Source organism: Tupaia chinensis, unplaced genomic scaffold, assembly GCF_000334495.1.
Source record: "Tupaia chinensis unplaced genomic scaffold, TupChi_1.0 Scaffold000606_1, whole genome shotgun sequence".
Lineage (NCBI taxonomy): Eukaryota > Metazoa > Chordata > Mammalia > Scandentia > Tupaiidae > Tupaia > Tupaia belangeri.
The window spans coordinates 2,692,045-2,708,016 of NW_006160124.1; the positions used below are offsets into that span (position 1 = coordinate 2,692,045).

The following is a 15,972-nucleotide window of genomic DNA, read 5'->3' on the forward strand; positions in this document are numbered from 1 at the left end:
GAGCGGTGTTAACCATGGGAAACAGATCTAATTTTAAACTTCAGCGATATGTCATATACTTATCATAAAGAAATATTCCAACCATTCCATTATTAAAATTTTTTCATTGCAATCTGAAAGATAAAATGCTCTCTGCCAAATTATTTTACACCTAATGAGGAGATCTCTTATTATAAAATACTACTGTGAACAATTTGTATACATTTGAAAGTTAGAGAATAGTAAAATAATATTCTGTCATATGCTTGTATGTGTTTTGGTATATAGGTGTGTATGTGCATACATACATTTGTTTTGAATTTACAAATAGGAAATCTATCATTTAGAAATGAGACCAACACTGTTGGCAGCAATAGTAAATTCCCTTTCAGCCACACCGATGGAGTGATGACTTTGTGTCATTGTCATTATTTTTACTGACTTGAAAAATGACTCGGACAACCAGCTCACTGTTTCATTTTGTCCTGTTGATTTCACGAATTAATCTTTTACTTAATTCACCCATTCTTTGTTCGAATCAGTCTAACTGATCTTCTCCTGGGTCCTTGCTCCATAACCTGACAATCAGCCTGCTTTGTCCCTTCTTTGCTGAGGAGTCCTCTCTCTCAGGGAACCCGTCTCCATTACTGTGAGAAGACACACGTCTTTCTCTCCTCTGATCGGCACTAGTGATCTTTCTGTACACTAGAAATTTATTAACTGTGAAAATTGCAACTATAATCTGTTGAACTGGTGGAGATGGTTGATAGATTACAGGTTTAAATTGAATCCACATATTTTAAAGGTTAGATGAGGTTAATTCATAATGGTGTCACCATGCTTAACTTAATCATTGCTGGCAAAACACAAATAAGTTCAAAAGAAGCTTTTTGAAAGAACTCTGACTATTGGATGTATGCACATTCATGCTATTTGCTTATAATCATGTGTGCTTAGGTTGAGGATTTACTTAGGTCCTTTAAGCCTTACTGTTTGGTTGATGCCAAAAATGCTAAGGAGGTCCGTTTGTAGAATTGAGATTTCTGACGATATGATGAAAAAGTATGTGTTTGGGCCAGGCTGAGTGGTGTCATTTTTTATTTGATCAAATTTAAGCTGTAGATCTTGAATCACACACAAGTCAACCTGTGGCTACTCTGGATAGAAGGTATTTATGATGGTGCAATTGATCTATGAGTGTAAAGTATCTGAGACATGGCTCTTTTAGTATGCCATTAACTATCTCATAGAGAATGTATATTGAGGGCCAACAGGTGGCATGATGGTTAAGATGTTAGCCTCTTCCATGGTCAACTATGGTTCAAGTCCTGGACTAGGCAGCTTGAAAATCATGCCTGGTACTTGTGCTTATGTGCCCAAAATCCCAGGAGGATAATGAAGAAGAGGTTGTGAATGGCCAGCCTTTTGGTGGGGGGGTGATTTCTCATTTTTCCTCACACTGTCTAATTCTGTATATTGAGTGAGCACATGTGCCCTATGGCAAAAACCATAAAACAAATTTCTCTTTCAATGTGAAATCAATGACTCTTATAGTATCCGAAAATTAGTTTATATAAATAAAAAGGTATTTAAGCATAGAGGATGCAAAAAGTTTATTCAGCTGAGAAAAAGACTCAATGGTTAGACTTAGATCTCAGGAATGATTATTTTTTTAAAAAAGCATTTTCTAATAGTGAATATATTGACAAAAGAAAAAAATTGCAATACAGGAATATAGTTTTAAAAATTAACCTATTAGATAATATTTGACTCTTAGGTAACAGCATTATAACGTGAATTTCCTTTCTCTTTAATAATGCGTGTGATTCTTTGCCCATGGCATCTGTTCTAAATCAGTCTATTTTCCCATTGCTTTTCAAATCAGGTCAAGGTTAATCTCCTATTCCATGTTTGCTTTCCAGGCATTAGTCATGAGACTGCTGATGAAAAGGTGATTTTTGGCATTGAATTTAATTCAACTTTTCTGGAATGCATACCGAAATCCCAGCAAGCATCTATTAAGTGGTATATCCAGCGGTCAGGAGATGAGCATCGAGAAGAGGTACGTTATAGCCATCAAAGAATGATTCCTTTGAGGGGAATGGTATAAAACTGAAAGAGGTTTTCAGTTGTAAGAAATGTTTGGCTTTTAGTGACATACGTTGTTTTCATCATTATTAAGGAAAAAAGAAAATACCTGTGTATGTTCAGTAACACCAAAGGTAACAATGGCTTCAAGATAAAAATGGATCCAGTTAATACAAATGTGTTAATACATATATTTTTAAATGGGCTGACATTTTAGAAGAAATTCATATAATTTTCTTTTCAAATGTTTCTCATGATTGTCTATATTTTAGGATAACTCCATAAAAAACGACAACAAAAAAAATCCATATATTTCCCCGACAGTAGCAAAGTGACTACATTTTTTGTAATATTGTGTTCAATGTAGATCATAAAATGAAACATTTTAAATCATATAAAATAGGAATATCAGGCCATGCCATGATCTACTGCTTAAGAGAGTCAGATCCTACATAGCCAGCTGCATACGTCAATCCGCTCGGCTCTGGAGGCTTGAACAATATTTCAAGTACGTGCACTCATGTGCCCAACATCCCAAGAGGATAAATAAAATGGAGAATACATTGGGATGTGACCACCCTCCCTTGGGGGTGCCGTGTCCTACTCTCTCTTTCTGTCTCTCTTTGGTGAATGCATGCACCCCTTGGCAGATTAAAAAAAATAGAAATATCCATTTTTATTACTTTATATGAACAAATTGGATAAGCATATGAACATATATACATTTTTACTTTTAGGAATTGAAATTATATCCACAATGGGAATAATAATGTGGGTACTCTATTCTTCTGACTATTTTTCTGATATGTTTGCGATTATAATGATTATAGAGATTTCATGAGATAGATAGGTTATGTATGTTACTGAATTTAATGGGATGAAGTGGGTAGTATTAAAAGTCTCAGCTTAATACTATTTGAATGTCATGAAACAAAGGTTAATTGGAAAAATTGTTATTTTTTTTAAATATAGTGTGAACAAGAAACCAATGATATCCAGGCTAGAATTCTAAAACTCCCGATATTATGCTTAGGATACTGTAATCAGTGATGGAGTGAACACAGGATTCACAATTAGATGTCTTGAGTTGGCACATGGTCTTGAGATCTGGGATGGATCATCGTCCTGAGACCATTGGTAATGTTACTGAATCCATACAGGCCAGGATTTCCTAAAGGAGACTTCAGAAAAGTTCTTAGAAAAAATAGAATTATTTTTTCGGTGCAAAAAGTTTTTAAATCTGTGCCTGCATAGATCTTTTTTAATACCCGTTTTCTACAAACTTTTTAAAGACCACTTAGAAATTCAAAGGTTACTGTGAGAATCAAATGAGAAACACAAACGAGAATGTAGAATTTGAAAGCAGAGATTGCAACCACTATAGACTATGCATATAAAATGAGGATGTGTGGAATAGGAAATAGCACCAACCATGCGTTTAGATGCTGTTCCTACCTTGAGTAGGGTTCGTGAACAGGTTGTAACGTCTGTAACACTGTTTCTCTGCCACAGGAGTAAGTGGGCCAAATTTCCCCAAAACACCAGCCTCCTTAGCAAGCCTATTAACATTTAAAACAGTAAATGTAATCAGTCAAGCAGGAATATAGAATAGTGAGTCTCAACCTCAGGCAGTTTTGCTCCCTCAGTGCCAACATTCAGCAATGTCTGGAGATGGTTTTGGTGGTCACAACTGGGTAGATGTGGATGGGTGGATAAGTGGGTGCTCCTGGCATCTAGCAGAGAGAAATCAGCTGTTACTAAATATCCTACAGTGCACAGTCTTCCAAAATAAATAACTATGTGGCTCCAAATGTCAGTACTATTGAGCTTAAGAAATTATGGAGTAGAGACCAGCAGTTAGCATAATGGCTATGTCGCTGGACTCCCACGTAGTCGACCGCGGTTCGTGTCCTGTACCTGGTGGTTTAAACTCATGCCGGGCACGTGTGCGTGTGTGCCCAAGATCCCAAGAGAATGGAGGAGAAGGGATTTTGCTTTCTGTCTCTCTGTCTCTCTCTGTCTGTCTGGTGAGCACACGCACCCTATAGCAGAAACCTCTCCAAAAAAAAAAAAAAAAAGAAATTATGGCGTGAAAGAATCAAATATAAGGCATTGATTTAAAGATACAGCTCCAGTGTTACATGAAGAAGTTAATATCATTCTCTTTAAGATCTACTTTCTTTTTTAAATCTTTCTTTCTTTCATGAGAGAGAGACAAAGAAAGAGAGGGAGACACAAGCACAAGTACCCTGACAGAACAGGGTCTCACACTGCACTCTGAACTCCTCATCCCACCCCAAGTGTTTTCTGCCAATTAGAATCATGGGTAGTGGTACACACTCAGCATTTATAAGTTGCCCCAAGAACCAAATTCCAATAATCCAAATGACTTCCAACATTTCATATATGTTGTCCACCTGTGGACCTACAAGAATAGATTCTTCTTTCAAAATATTAACTCTGTATATTTAAGAACAGGCAATTATTTCAATTCCTCTCTTAATTATGTCAAATTTTTTTCAATAAAACTTTATTATTCATCATAGTGACATCCATAAATTCTAAAATTATGACAGATTCAGATTTATTCTGAATTTTATTTTATGAGTCCCATTGGTACCGATGTATATTGAAATACTTATTTCCTGTATATTTTGCTTTTTTTTTTTTGCCATCCTTGATTCCCTATCCCTCACCCTCTGTGTCCCACCCTCCTTCCACACTGCCTCTGGTATCCATGTTTGCTTTCTATGCCTTTTCCCCCCATTTAATTGAATCACTAATGAACTTAATTAGTCTAAATATTTCCAATAGCACGTATGTTGATGTGCTATGCTGTAATGATGTATAGTAAATGAATGTAAGTAAATAAATTTAAATAAAAAATATTTAAAAAAAATAAAGTAAGTTAAAAAAAGAGTTATTAATGGGTATAGAAGAAATGATTTTACTTCAAAATATGAAGCATTTGCATTTTACTGAAAAAATACTGAATGTTATCTGAACTTTTTAAACTTGCAGATTTGTTTGTTACATTGCAGTATTTTAATTTTTTTTTTTAGAGGTTTTTGCTATAGGGCGTGTGCACTCACCAGAAAGACAGAGAGAGACAGAGAGACAGAAAGCGAGAAATCACCCCTCAGGGGGGATGGCTATGCCGCAATCCCCTCTCCTCCATTCTCTTCCTGGCATCCTGGGCACGCACGCACACACGCTCGGCGTGAGTTCAAGCCACCGGGTTCAGGACGTGAACTGCGGTCAACCACATGGGAGTCCAGCGACATAGCCATTACACTAACTGCTGGTCCCCGCAGCATTTTAATTTTAAGAATCATAAACCAGGAGTTTAAATTTTATAGCTACTGATAATTTATACTTGCTTTTCAGTTAACTATAATCCTTTTTTTTCTTTTTTTGCATTATTAATTTAATTTATCATTTATTATTATTTTTTAATTTGCTACAGACCATGTACTTTTACCAGAGAGAGACAGAAAGAGAGAGAAAGTGAGAAAGGAGGCTGCCAGGTCTGGGACTCAAACCATGGTCAGCCATATGGGAGTCCAGCGCCTTAAGTGGCATGCCACCTACTGGCGCAAGTAGAATTCTTTAAAAATTATTTTACTGAGGCCAGCAGGTGGCATGGTGGCTAGGGATGTTGGACTCCCACATGGCAGTTTGAGTCCTAGACCTGGTGGGTTGCTTTCTCACTTTTTCTCTCTCTCTTTCTCTCTCACTATCCTCTCTGGACAAATTAAATAAATAAGCTAAATAAAATAATTCCTTAAAAATTATTTTTCTTCACGATAAATTTAATATGACTTAAAAATATGTAGTACCCTGCCTGGAGAAATCTTCATGCCCTATAGACCTACATTTGCCTGTGGATATTTGCATTCACATCTTTCATTTCATGAAAGCGTTATGGATTACTTTAATGTACCTTTCAATGGTATATCATACTGTCATGATGGTACCATACTTTACAAATTTCCATGAAGCAGAAATGGTACATTTATTGAATATGGCAGAGACGCATCTTCGTTGTAATATCTCAATGGTATTGTCATCTGTCTATAAACAGGAAGTTTCACATTGTCCGGGATAGGCAGTACTGCTTCCTGAACTAGGGAAAAGGCAATATGCAGGCTCCATTTGCAGCATTTTTTCCCAGCAGGATGCCTCTGCTCCTTACCCATAAGGTCACAGTTTGAAATCTCTCCTTCCTTAAAAAAAAAAAAAAAAAGCCTAAAAAAGGACCAGGATCTCCTGTGGCACAGAGGCTGTCACCAGGTCATTCTCTGCCAGAAGGAGAACATTTCTTTACAGAGCTGTTTCCCAGTTGGGTGCTGTTGGGGAGGTCATAAGTCAGTTATCTGCTGACTTTCTTATAAAGCTGTTCTAGAAATTGATGGTGTTTATGCTGTAACTAACGAGTTAATTGGTAGTCCCGAGGCTTCTGTTGAACTTTGGGGATCTCAATGAATGAAAATACTCAACACTGGCTGCCATTTACCATACTATACTTTCTCTGTGGGTTTTAATAATACTTTTAAAATATTTCTAAATATTTGCATTTTTTCTATTCATAGGCTTTTATTTTATTTTCTTTATTATAAAAGTGATATAAGTAATTTGAAATCACAGTGACACATAAAGAAAAACTACAAGGTCATTAGATATAGATTAGCCCAAATAATATTTTGATATATGTCTAGTTCAGTTTTTTTTTTTCCACTAACCATTATACGGTGGCATTTTCTATTATTATGAAATGTTCATAACATGTTATTCCTGTCTCCCACATACCCCAACCTGATGTCACAGTCCTTCATGGTTATTCCATCATTTATTTAATTAGTTCAAGTTCCTTCTCTACAGAAAGTAATGAATTTCCCTATACCTAAAATTTTTCTAGTTTTCTTAGGACAAGTTTCTATCAGTGAAATAACTGAGTTAAAAATCTTGGTTATCAGGGCCAGCAAATGGCACAGTGGTTAAGGAACTGGACTCCCACATGGTCGACCCTGGTTCAAGTCCTGGAACCAGAGGCCTGAAACATGCAAGGTGCACGTACATGAGTGTCAAAAATCCTGAGAAGAAAATGGAGGAGAAAGGATTGTGACTTAGCCATCCCCCCTTCAGGGTGATTTCTTGCTTTCTGTCTTTCTGTTTCTATCTCTCTGGCAAGTGTACCCACCCTTTAGCAGAAATCTTATATAAATAAATAAATTTTGGTAATCTTTAATTTATGATTTTATGATAAACAGTTGCTTATTGTTAATTTTCCATCAAAATTAGAACATTAATGTCTGTTCTGGTAACAGTCTTTGTTTTGCTTTGTTTTGTTCTTTTTGAGAGGTTTTTGCTGTAGGGCGCATGCTCTCACCAGAAAGACACAGAGAGATAGAGAGACAGAAAGCAAGACATCACTCCTCAAGGGGGTTGGTCACACAGTAATCTCTTGCACCTGGCATGTGTTTAAACCACCGGGTCTGAGAATCAAACCGTGGTTGACTACATAGAGTCCAGCAACATAGCCATTACACCAACTGCTGGATCTAATAGTTTGATATTTAATATGTGCTTCATATATCTTGAAATATTAGTGGTTGTGAAATTACCTTCATATTTCTTGGCTATTGGTTTCAGGTATGTTTGGTGAATTACATGGCCTGCCATTTGCTTAGTGTAAATGACATATTTATTGTAAAATGATTTTTTAAAGAGAGATTTTGCTATAGGGCACATGTACTTGTCAGAGAGAGAAAGAGAGACAGAGAGATAAAAAGCAAGAAATCAGCCCCCAGAGGGGATGACCACACCTCAATCCCTTCTTCTCCATTCTCTTCTTGAGACTTTGGACATGCATGCACACAGGTCCAGCATGAGTTTTAAGCTGTTGGATATGGGACTTGAACCACAGTCAACTACATGCGAATCCAGCAACACAACCATTTTGCCATCCTCTGGTCCCTGTAAAGTGATTTTAATATGCCCTTTATATATTATACATATTAATAATTTAATGTTAGATATAAGCAATGTGTGTTATATGACTTAATTTTTGCATTTCTAACATTTCCTTATTTTTCTCCAAAAAGTATTATATTTTCTGAGGCATATCTTTGATTTATAGTTCCTTGATTTCTCATCTGTTTAGAGACTCCTTCCTCAATAAGATTCTTTTCCCAATATGTTTTAATAGATATTTATGATTTTTATTTTTGCATTTTATACTTTATGTATTTTAGATTTTTGCCATAAGGTGTATGCACTCACTGGAGTGAGACAGAAAGAAAGAAAGTCAGAAATCCCCCCCACCCACCCAGGGAGGCTGGCCATACCAGAATACCTTCTTCTCCATTCTCCTCTTAAGATTTTGGGCAAATGTATCTGTCATAATTTTCAAGCTGCCAGGTCCAGGATTCGAACTGCTGTTGGTAATGTGGGAATCCAGCACCTTAATCACCATGCCACCCACTGACCCCTACATTACATTTTTTAAAAGTTTTTATCAGAGGGTATGTGCTTGCCAGAGAGAGACTGAATGGGAGAGAGAGAGAAAGGGAAAGTGAAAAAGCACTCCTGTCGTCATGCAGCAATCCCTCTTCTTCCATCTTTCTCTCCTCTCAGGATTTTGGGCATGCATGCAGCTGTACCTGGCATGTTTTCAAGCCAGGTCTGAGATTTAAATTGTGCAGTCAGCCTTAATCACCTTAACCACCACACCATGGGCTGCCCTCACTGTACTTTTTATATGTACCTTCACTCAATGAAATTAAATTATTCTAAGAGATCTTTGTGTATAAATATGATTTTTTTCTTTTACTTAATATACTAGCAAGCTAGCTGCTAGAATATAAGTTTTAGTAAATTTTCCCTTTTCCTAATATTTGTCTGAAGTGTTATTAATTGTTCTTTTGAAATATTAATAAATGGGTCATATATAGAATAATATACTGTGAAAAATTTAAAAATAAGAATATAATTATTTCATTCTAGTGTCTCTTTTTTTTCTTTCCCCTGTATTAAATTAGTTAATTTTTAGTGCTTTATGTTAAGTACTGAGAAAGTCTTATAAGAGTATTATAGATTTTTTTTTTCACTCTAGGCCCCTTCTTCCTTATTTAATACTAATTTCCCCTTAGTAATATCTTCTGTTTATTGGAGAAAGGAGATATTCTTGAAGTGTCAATCTCTCCCAAGACACATGCAATGTTTCAACATGAAAGAACTGACAGGTGAATTATCTGAACAAAGAATTGCCATTAGGCTGCTATTATCAGAGATAAAGTCCCTGACCTTTACCTGCTGCTTAGTACCCAAATGTCCTTTGTCCCTTCCATGTTGCTCTTCTCATTTTAAATGAATGGCCCTTCACTGAAGATCTACATTTAATAATGCCAAATATATTATCCTTGTTCACATTAAGCAAATGGATAGTCGACCCCAGTTCAAGCATGGCTTTGATTTGTAAGGTTGAGCAGTTTTTACTTATCACTTCTGAAGTGTAGAAAATTCCATGAGTTTAAATCAGTGGCTAGCGATTACATTATCTCTCTGTAGAGGAGCTGAATTGTCTAAATTGACTGTGCTGACATTTCGCTGTCGAGATACACTTTGCATAATGCATCCTATTCTAGCATAGTATGAAAGCATTACAGAGAATGAAAATGTAAAGCAGGCAAATGTTAATCAAATACTTCGTTTCCAGGTCACAGATTTTTATCTTCAAATTGCAAGAATTCTGTAAAAACATACCAATTCGAAATGTATTTTATTAGAGATGCCTTTTCACTAAAGGCATATTTTTGAAATTTTAGAAAGAAATAACGTTGGGCTAAGTGCTCTAAGAGACATGAGGTAAATCCAGAAAATATTATCTTTATTAGAGCAACTTTTATATCTATACAGCAAGAAGCAAAGAACGAATTAAGCATTCCATGAAAGAACAAAGATGAAGGATCATGACCTAGTAATGAAAGGCCCAGTGTTTCTGAATTTCTGAGTCCTTGTGGGACAGAGTGAGTGTGAAAAGGAGGAGAGGGAACCAGATCTCAGAGTAAAGCAAAATAAACAGTACACAAACAGAAAATAACAAAAATAATGATGAAGTGTTGGACAATATGTCTAAAATCCAAATCATAATTTTTTTTTTCCTGTCAGAAGATTTAAAAAAAAATACAAAGTACTGAGTCAGAGCTGTGACAATCTCTCTAAATGTCACATTAAATGCAGTTTAAACATGATCAGGAATACCCATTATGTATACCCCTTTATGCAAAGGAAATTTAGAGAGGAACTGGAACTCAAATTACTTGCTTTGATTGTCATGCTAATAACCTTGGACCATTTTCTATTAAGGGAATTACAGAAAGGAAGGCTTCAGAATATTACCTCTCAAGCAACATGGGAGTTGTCAGTAATGTTGCTAATAATACCTTACACGTTAACCTTCCAAGAGCTTTGCTTTTATCCACCCAATGCACCATATGCTATTCCACCAACTTGATAAATGGGAGACCGATTGGAAAGATAAATGAATTATCACAGGAAGCTGTACAGATAGAGACCAGAATCTAGGTTATGAAGCCAGTAGTTCGAGATCTAAGATGTATTTAAATCTTCAAAAATAACTCTTACAGTGAAATTTATTTCAAGAAAATAATTATATATGTAAGTGTTTTAAATTTGAGATTGCCATTTCTGCTTACAATTGGTCCTACCAATTCAGCTTCTTATTTATCTGGGCATGAAACTCCAATGGTTTCTGAGAATACAATTGAAATCAAGGTTAATTTGTTTTACAATAGCATGTGAAACTGTATAGGTCTTCAGAATAATCCACCAGAAAAAGGATAGGAAACATCCAGCTCTCCAAATGGTCAAAGTAAGGGAAATGGACAAACCAACCAACAAAACCCTGATGGTGTGGATTCAGTGCAGAGTACAGGCAGGGCTGGAGACCATTCTGCCTCATTAACCAGAGATCTGAGCTGTGACCTTCCTTTGGCCTGCAGTGGTACCCCGCCAGCTGCACTTCTCTGGCACTGAGGGTGGTTTACCATATACTTGTTAGTTAACTGGGCTGGTAGCCAGCGTTGTTTCTTTTCCTTTTCTCATATTTCCAGAATCGGAGGGATTTTTTTTTTCCTACATATTTTTCACATAAAAATGCAGAGTATAGTCCACCCACTGTGAATAAATTTAATTTAGCTGTCTTTAAGCCTCCTTGATTTTCATCAACTAAAAGTCCACAATACAGAGGCAGATGTGTAAACTGGGAAATCTTCCAGACTTCTTTGTTGTTGTTGCTATTCCACTTAACGCCGAGCCACTCAACAATATTCCACATTACACAAGGCCCTTGTTGTCGGTAAACATGCTTCCAGTTTTACTGAAGATAGGTTCACTATTCACACCAGATTGTGGGCCAGGCAAGCTTCATGTTTCAATTGTCTTTCAATAATATTGCTTCAAAGGGTAAAGAGCATCACATTGCAGAGGAGGCTCGTTTTGTTCATTGTGCTTTCTCACACTTGAAATTACTTTACCATGTTATAGTACACCGAGGTATGGCAAATATTTCCACAAATGACATAGTGTAAGGTATCACATATATTCACAGTATCAAAATTCAATCCAGAGTATAAAGGGAAATTCAGCTTTCAATGTTGCCAACCTTCTGACTATGGTCCTACTCAGTTACAGCTGGAACATGCAGAAGGCTGTAACCATGCCTTTCCACTTGACTTTTAACAAGTCACCACTTACAGCTTCCATATGCCACTCAGATCATTTGGTGATACCTAGAAAACTAGCAAATTCTTTTTGGATTCATTGTTCTATTTTACATTACAGGTACTCACATGCACTAAAGCTTATTTTGCACACAATAATTGTTAACATTACAGTCTTGCTCTGAATTTGAGACACCAAAGTATGATCTTTGTACACTAATTAGTAGCTGAAATCCCTTTAAAGATCAGCTGTTAGTTTTCAGTTTTACTTCATAAATTGTCACAGCTTTTCATTTATACTTGCATAATGGGGGAAAAAAACCTAACTGTAGTCCAAAGGTTCTGTTAGATTTAATATGATACAAATGTGAAAAATTGAGGCTATAGTTTGGGGACTATTATTTTAGTTGAAATTTTTTTATTCTCTTTGACTATGACTAGCAATACTATACTTGATGACAGAGAGAAAGGAAATATATCTTTTAGGTTCATCTAAGTAAAACTATATAGCCTGTTTTCATCTGCTCATAACCCTCTCTGTTTTTAATTTATTACCTACACTTTTTCCAATTCTGCAGTTGAAACCCGATGAAAGGATCATCAAAACGGAATATGGGCTACTGATTCGAAGTTTGCAGAAGAAGGACTCTGGGATGTATTACTGCAAAGCACAGGAGCACACTTTCATCCACACCGTAGTGAAGCTGACTTTGAATGTCATTGAGAATGAACAGATGGAAAATACCCAGAGGGCAGAGTATGAGGAAGGGCAGGTCAAGGATCTATTGGCTGAGTCACGGTTGAGATACAAAGACTACATCCAAATCCTTAGCAGCCCAAACTTCAGCCTGGACCAGTACTGCGAACAGATGTGGCACAGGGAGAAGCGGAGACAGCGAAATAAGGGCGGCCCAAAGTGGAAGCACATGCAGGAAATGAAGAAGAAACGAAATAGAAGACACCACAGAGACCTGGATTAGATTCCTAGAGCTATGGCCACGTAGTTTTCTATTTAATTTAACGAAAAGAATTCTTTTCCTGCACAAATACTGTCTTCTATTTTGTAAATCCCTTATACTAACTCAGAATTGCTTCTCATGGCGTTTTGCTAAGGCACAAGAACAATAATCTGAATAGACTGGTGAAAGTGGGAAAAGAAAGGGCAAATGCTTCATCTGAACCAGTTTTCCAAGAACAAAATGTCTACTTGCCAAGTATCAGTTATTTTCAAAGTAGAGGCTTTATAATTGTAAATGTTTTATGTTTTGAGTTTTTTAATTTTATGTCCTATAAATAATTGAGTTCAGTAAGCATCAAATTTGATCTTGTATTAAGGTGCTTTATTCCCTTGTATGCCCACTAAGCATGGAGTTGACTATGCAGTGTAACCACGTTCTTATGAACAGAGATTCTAATCCACTCTAGAGCTAGCTATCTTGTGCTAAGAATTGGAAAGAAGATCCAAATTAAGACAACTGAAATTACCAACAGGAACTTTCCTAAGGAGCTATTCATTTTTGGAGCATGGTGTAGGAATTTGGAGATGTGCATTATTTCTCTCAGGCCACAGGGGTTACATTTAGTGCACTGAAACTTTGATTTACTGAAGGGCATTAATGCTCCCCCCAGGATTCCATATGACTTGTCAAGAGTAACAGACTCATAGGGAGAAGTCGGTTATGTTTCTGGAATATATGCTGAGCTCTACAGGGACAGAATGCTTAATAAATATTTTAATAAGATATGGGAAAATATTTTAATAAAATAAGGGAAGCATTATGATGTATACTGCAACCTAATGGGAAACCATGCAGATGGGATTTATTAGGAGACAGAAGGAAAGACAGCCATAAATTCTGGCTTTGGGGAAAACTCATATCCCCATGAACAGGAAGAACAATCACAAATAAAGTGGGCAACATGTAATGGAGCTCTTTTCACTAGAGCCTAAGTTGCTGACAATTTGTAATTCATCTGCTAAGAAATAAAATCTAGATATAACAAATGGCCAGCAAAAGTCTGAGGAAAAGTAATTTTCTAAAGGATCATGGGAAGGATGACCATATTTTATTTATAACCTTGGTGTTTCAGTATGTATTGCCTCTTTTTTTTTTTAGGTATTTATCATAATCTGTATATTATTTCCATTTCCTGCCTTTATTCTCTCCTGCATATTGGATTATTTGATTGATTATATTTGAGCGAATAGGAAAACACAGTATATAATACAGAGGGAGATAGAATTAAGTAGATGGCAGTTGTGGGAGTGGGGATATATATTTGCTGAATAACAGAACAAGTGCAAAATTTTGACAACGGAAAGGGTTAAATGAACTCTTTGACATCTTTTCTTTACATACTTTTTTGCATTTCTGTGATGATAGTTGTAGTTCAAGTAGCATTGTTTTAATAATTTAACGATAAGCTGCCCACACGTTAAGAATACAAACAAAAAACCTCACAACATTAACATAAACAGCTTTCATTTTTTTGTTAGGGCTCTCAAATGTTTCCAATTTGACTTTCCCTCTGAATATGTATGGTGTTTCCTGTCTGTTTAAGCGGGACTCACCTTTCCTTTTTATAACACAAAACCCTTCTCCTTCTTCTGTTTTGCCTTTTCACGCCCTTTATAGTGTGAAATGAAAAATTAGTCACTTCCTCACATGGAAAGCAGCTTTTCAGAAAACTAAATAACAGACATTGCTCGTTTCTCATGCATTCTACGTGTTGTGAAAGACAAGTCTGTGAGAAACTGTGTGATTAGAGGGCAACGCACTACGGAGCCTGTGCCTGGCTCTGCGTTCAGAACATTATCTCGGGTCTTACATTTATTTTATTTGCAGTGGTTACCTGTCTCAAAGTAGTTACAGGAATACGTGGCATTTTAGAACACCCTTTTGATATTATATGCACAGATATTTGTGCATGCTTCACTGTAAGGAAGAGTTAAGGAAGAATGTTAACAAACTATGCCAGGATGAATAATTCTTCTGAAAAGTAATGTGTAATAATACTTATGACAGGATGGGACTAACTGAACAACATAAGTAGGGTATTTGTAAGTATGATTTCCTAGGATAAACATTCCAGAAACTCTAAACAACATTAAAGCAAAAGGATGGGAACATACTTTATTTTTTCAAAAAATTTTCAACTCTTTATGGAGCAGATCAGAGTGACCAAGTTATGGCTTTCGAAAATTACATGAAGCACAAGTGTTAGGGCTGACTTCTAGAAATCAACTTTGTTCTCAAACAAATATGAATGTCCAAGTAATTTTTTAATTATTTCTTTCCAATCTTAGCTATTCAGACAAAATTTTAGAAACCTAGTTTATGACTTATATCTAATATTATGGCTGTGTTGGATACAAGTTATTAATTTATGATAGTCATTTAAATATATTGGAAATATTATTAGCAAAATAAAATTTTATATAATAAATAAAATAGGAGCAATGGTTTACATGTATTTTCAGAGACAGAGGCTAGCTAAATGACATTTAAGTTTTTGAACTATTTAAATGTCTTAAAAGAATGGTGCAAATATATTAAGTTCACAAACACAGTATATACTTTCTCATCACTAAAGATTTTACCAAATTTGCTTTGAAATGATGAAAAAGAAAATCAAGACTACTTGTGTCAAATATGCTATCTGGAGAGGATCTTAAAATATTCTTGGTTTCACATGTATTCTTTTCTCTTGTCTCCAATATGTATGTCTTTGCCTTCATTGTGTGTTCTTGCCTACATTTCATTCCAGCTATTTTTGCTGCTAAGTGGAATCCTGCCTGTCTGCATTCATTTACATTCAATTTATTAGGAATTTTAAATTTGTTTAGAAATGGATATTCTAATTAAGTAATATATGTTGAAACTCCTCCGCCCCAAAAAGCTCTAAATACTGAGTTCACATTATTGAGTGAACAGTTCTGAACATCAACTAAATTAGTGGATAAATGAAAAAGTAGTCTGGAGAACTTCAATAATTTGCAAAAGCCACAAAAGTAGTAGAATAACTATAATTCACACAAAGTCTCACCATTCTGTTGGCCAAAATAATAATGCTTATTTATAATAGGCTGGTTACAAAATGGACTTAAGTATTCAATTTTGCTTTTGTCTATATTTTGGTTCTTCATATACTATCATGTTTT

General features: G+C 35.7%; 1 protein-coding gene across 1 annotated transcript in view; it reads left to right on the forward strand.

Annotated features, from left to right (window-relative positions):
* Window positions 1–15,966, forward strand: part of SEMA3D (semaphorin 3D) — a 228,733-nt gene extending 212,767 nt beyond the window's left edge. Inside the window, exons 17-18 of the mRNA XM_006158746.3 lie at window positions 1,902–2,041; window positions 12,389–15,966. Coding sequence (XP_006158808.2) covers window positions 1,902–2,041; window positions 12,389–12,790 — 542 coding nt within the window. The 3' untranslated portion in view covers window positions 12,791–15,966. The remainder of the gene's footprint in view (window positions 1–1,901; window positions 2,042–12,388) is intronic.
* Window positions 15,967–15,972: the final 6 nt, after the last annotated feature.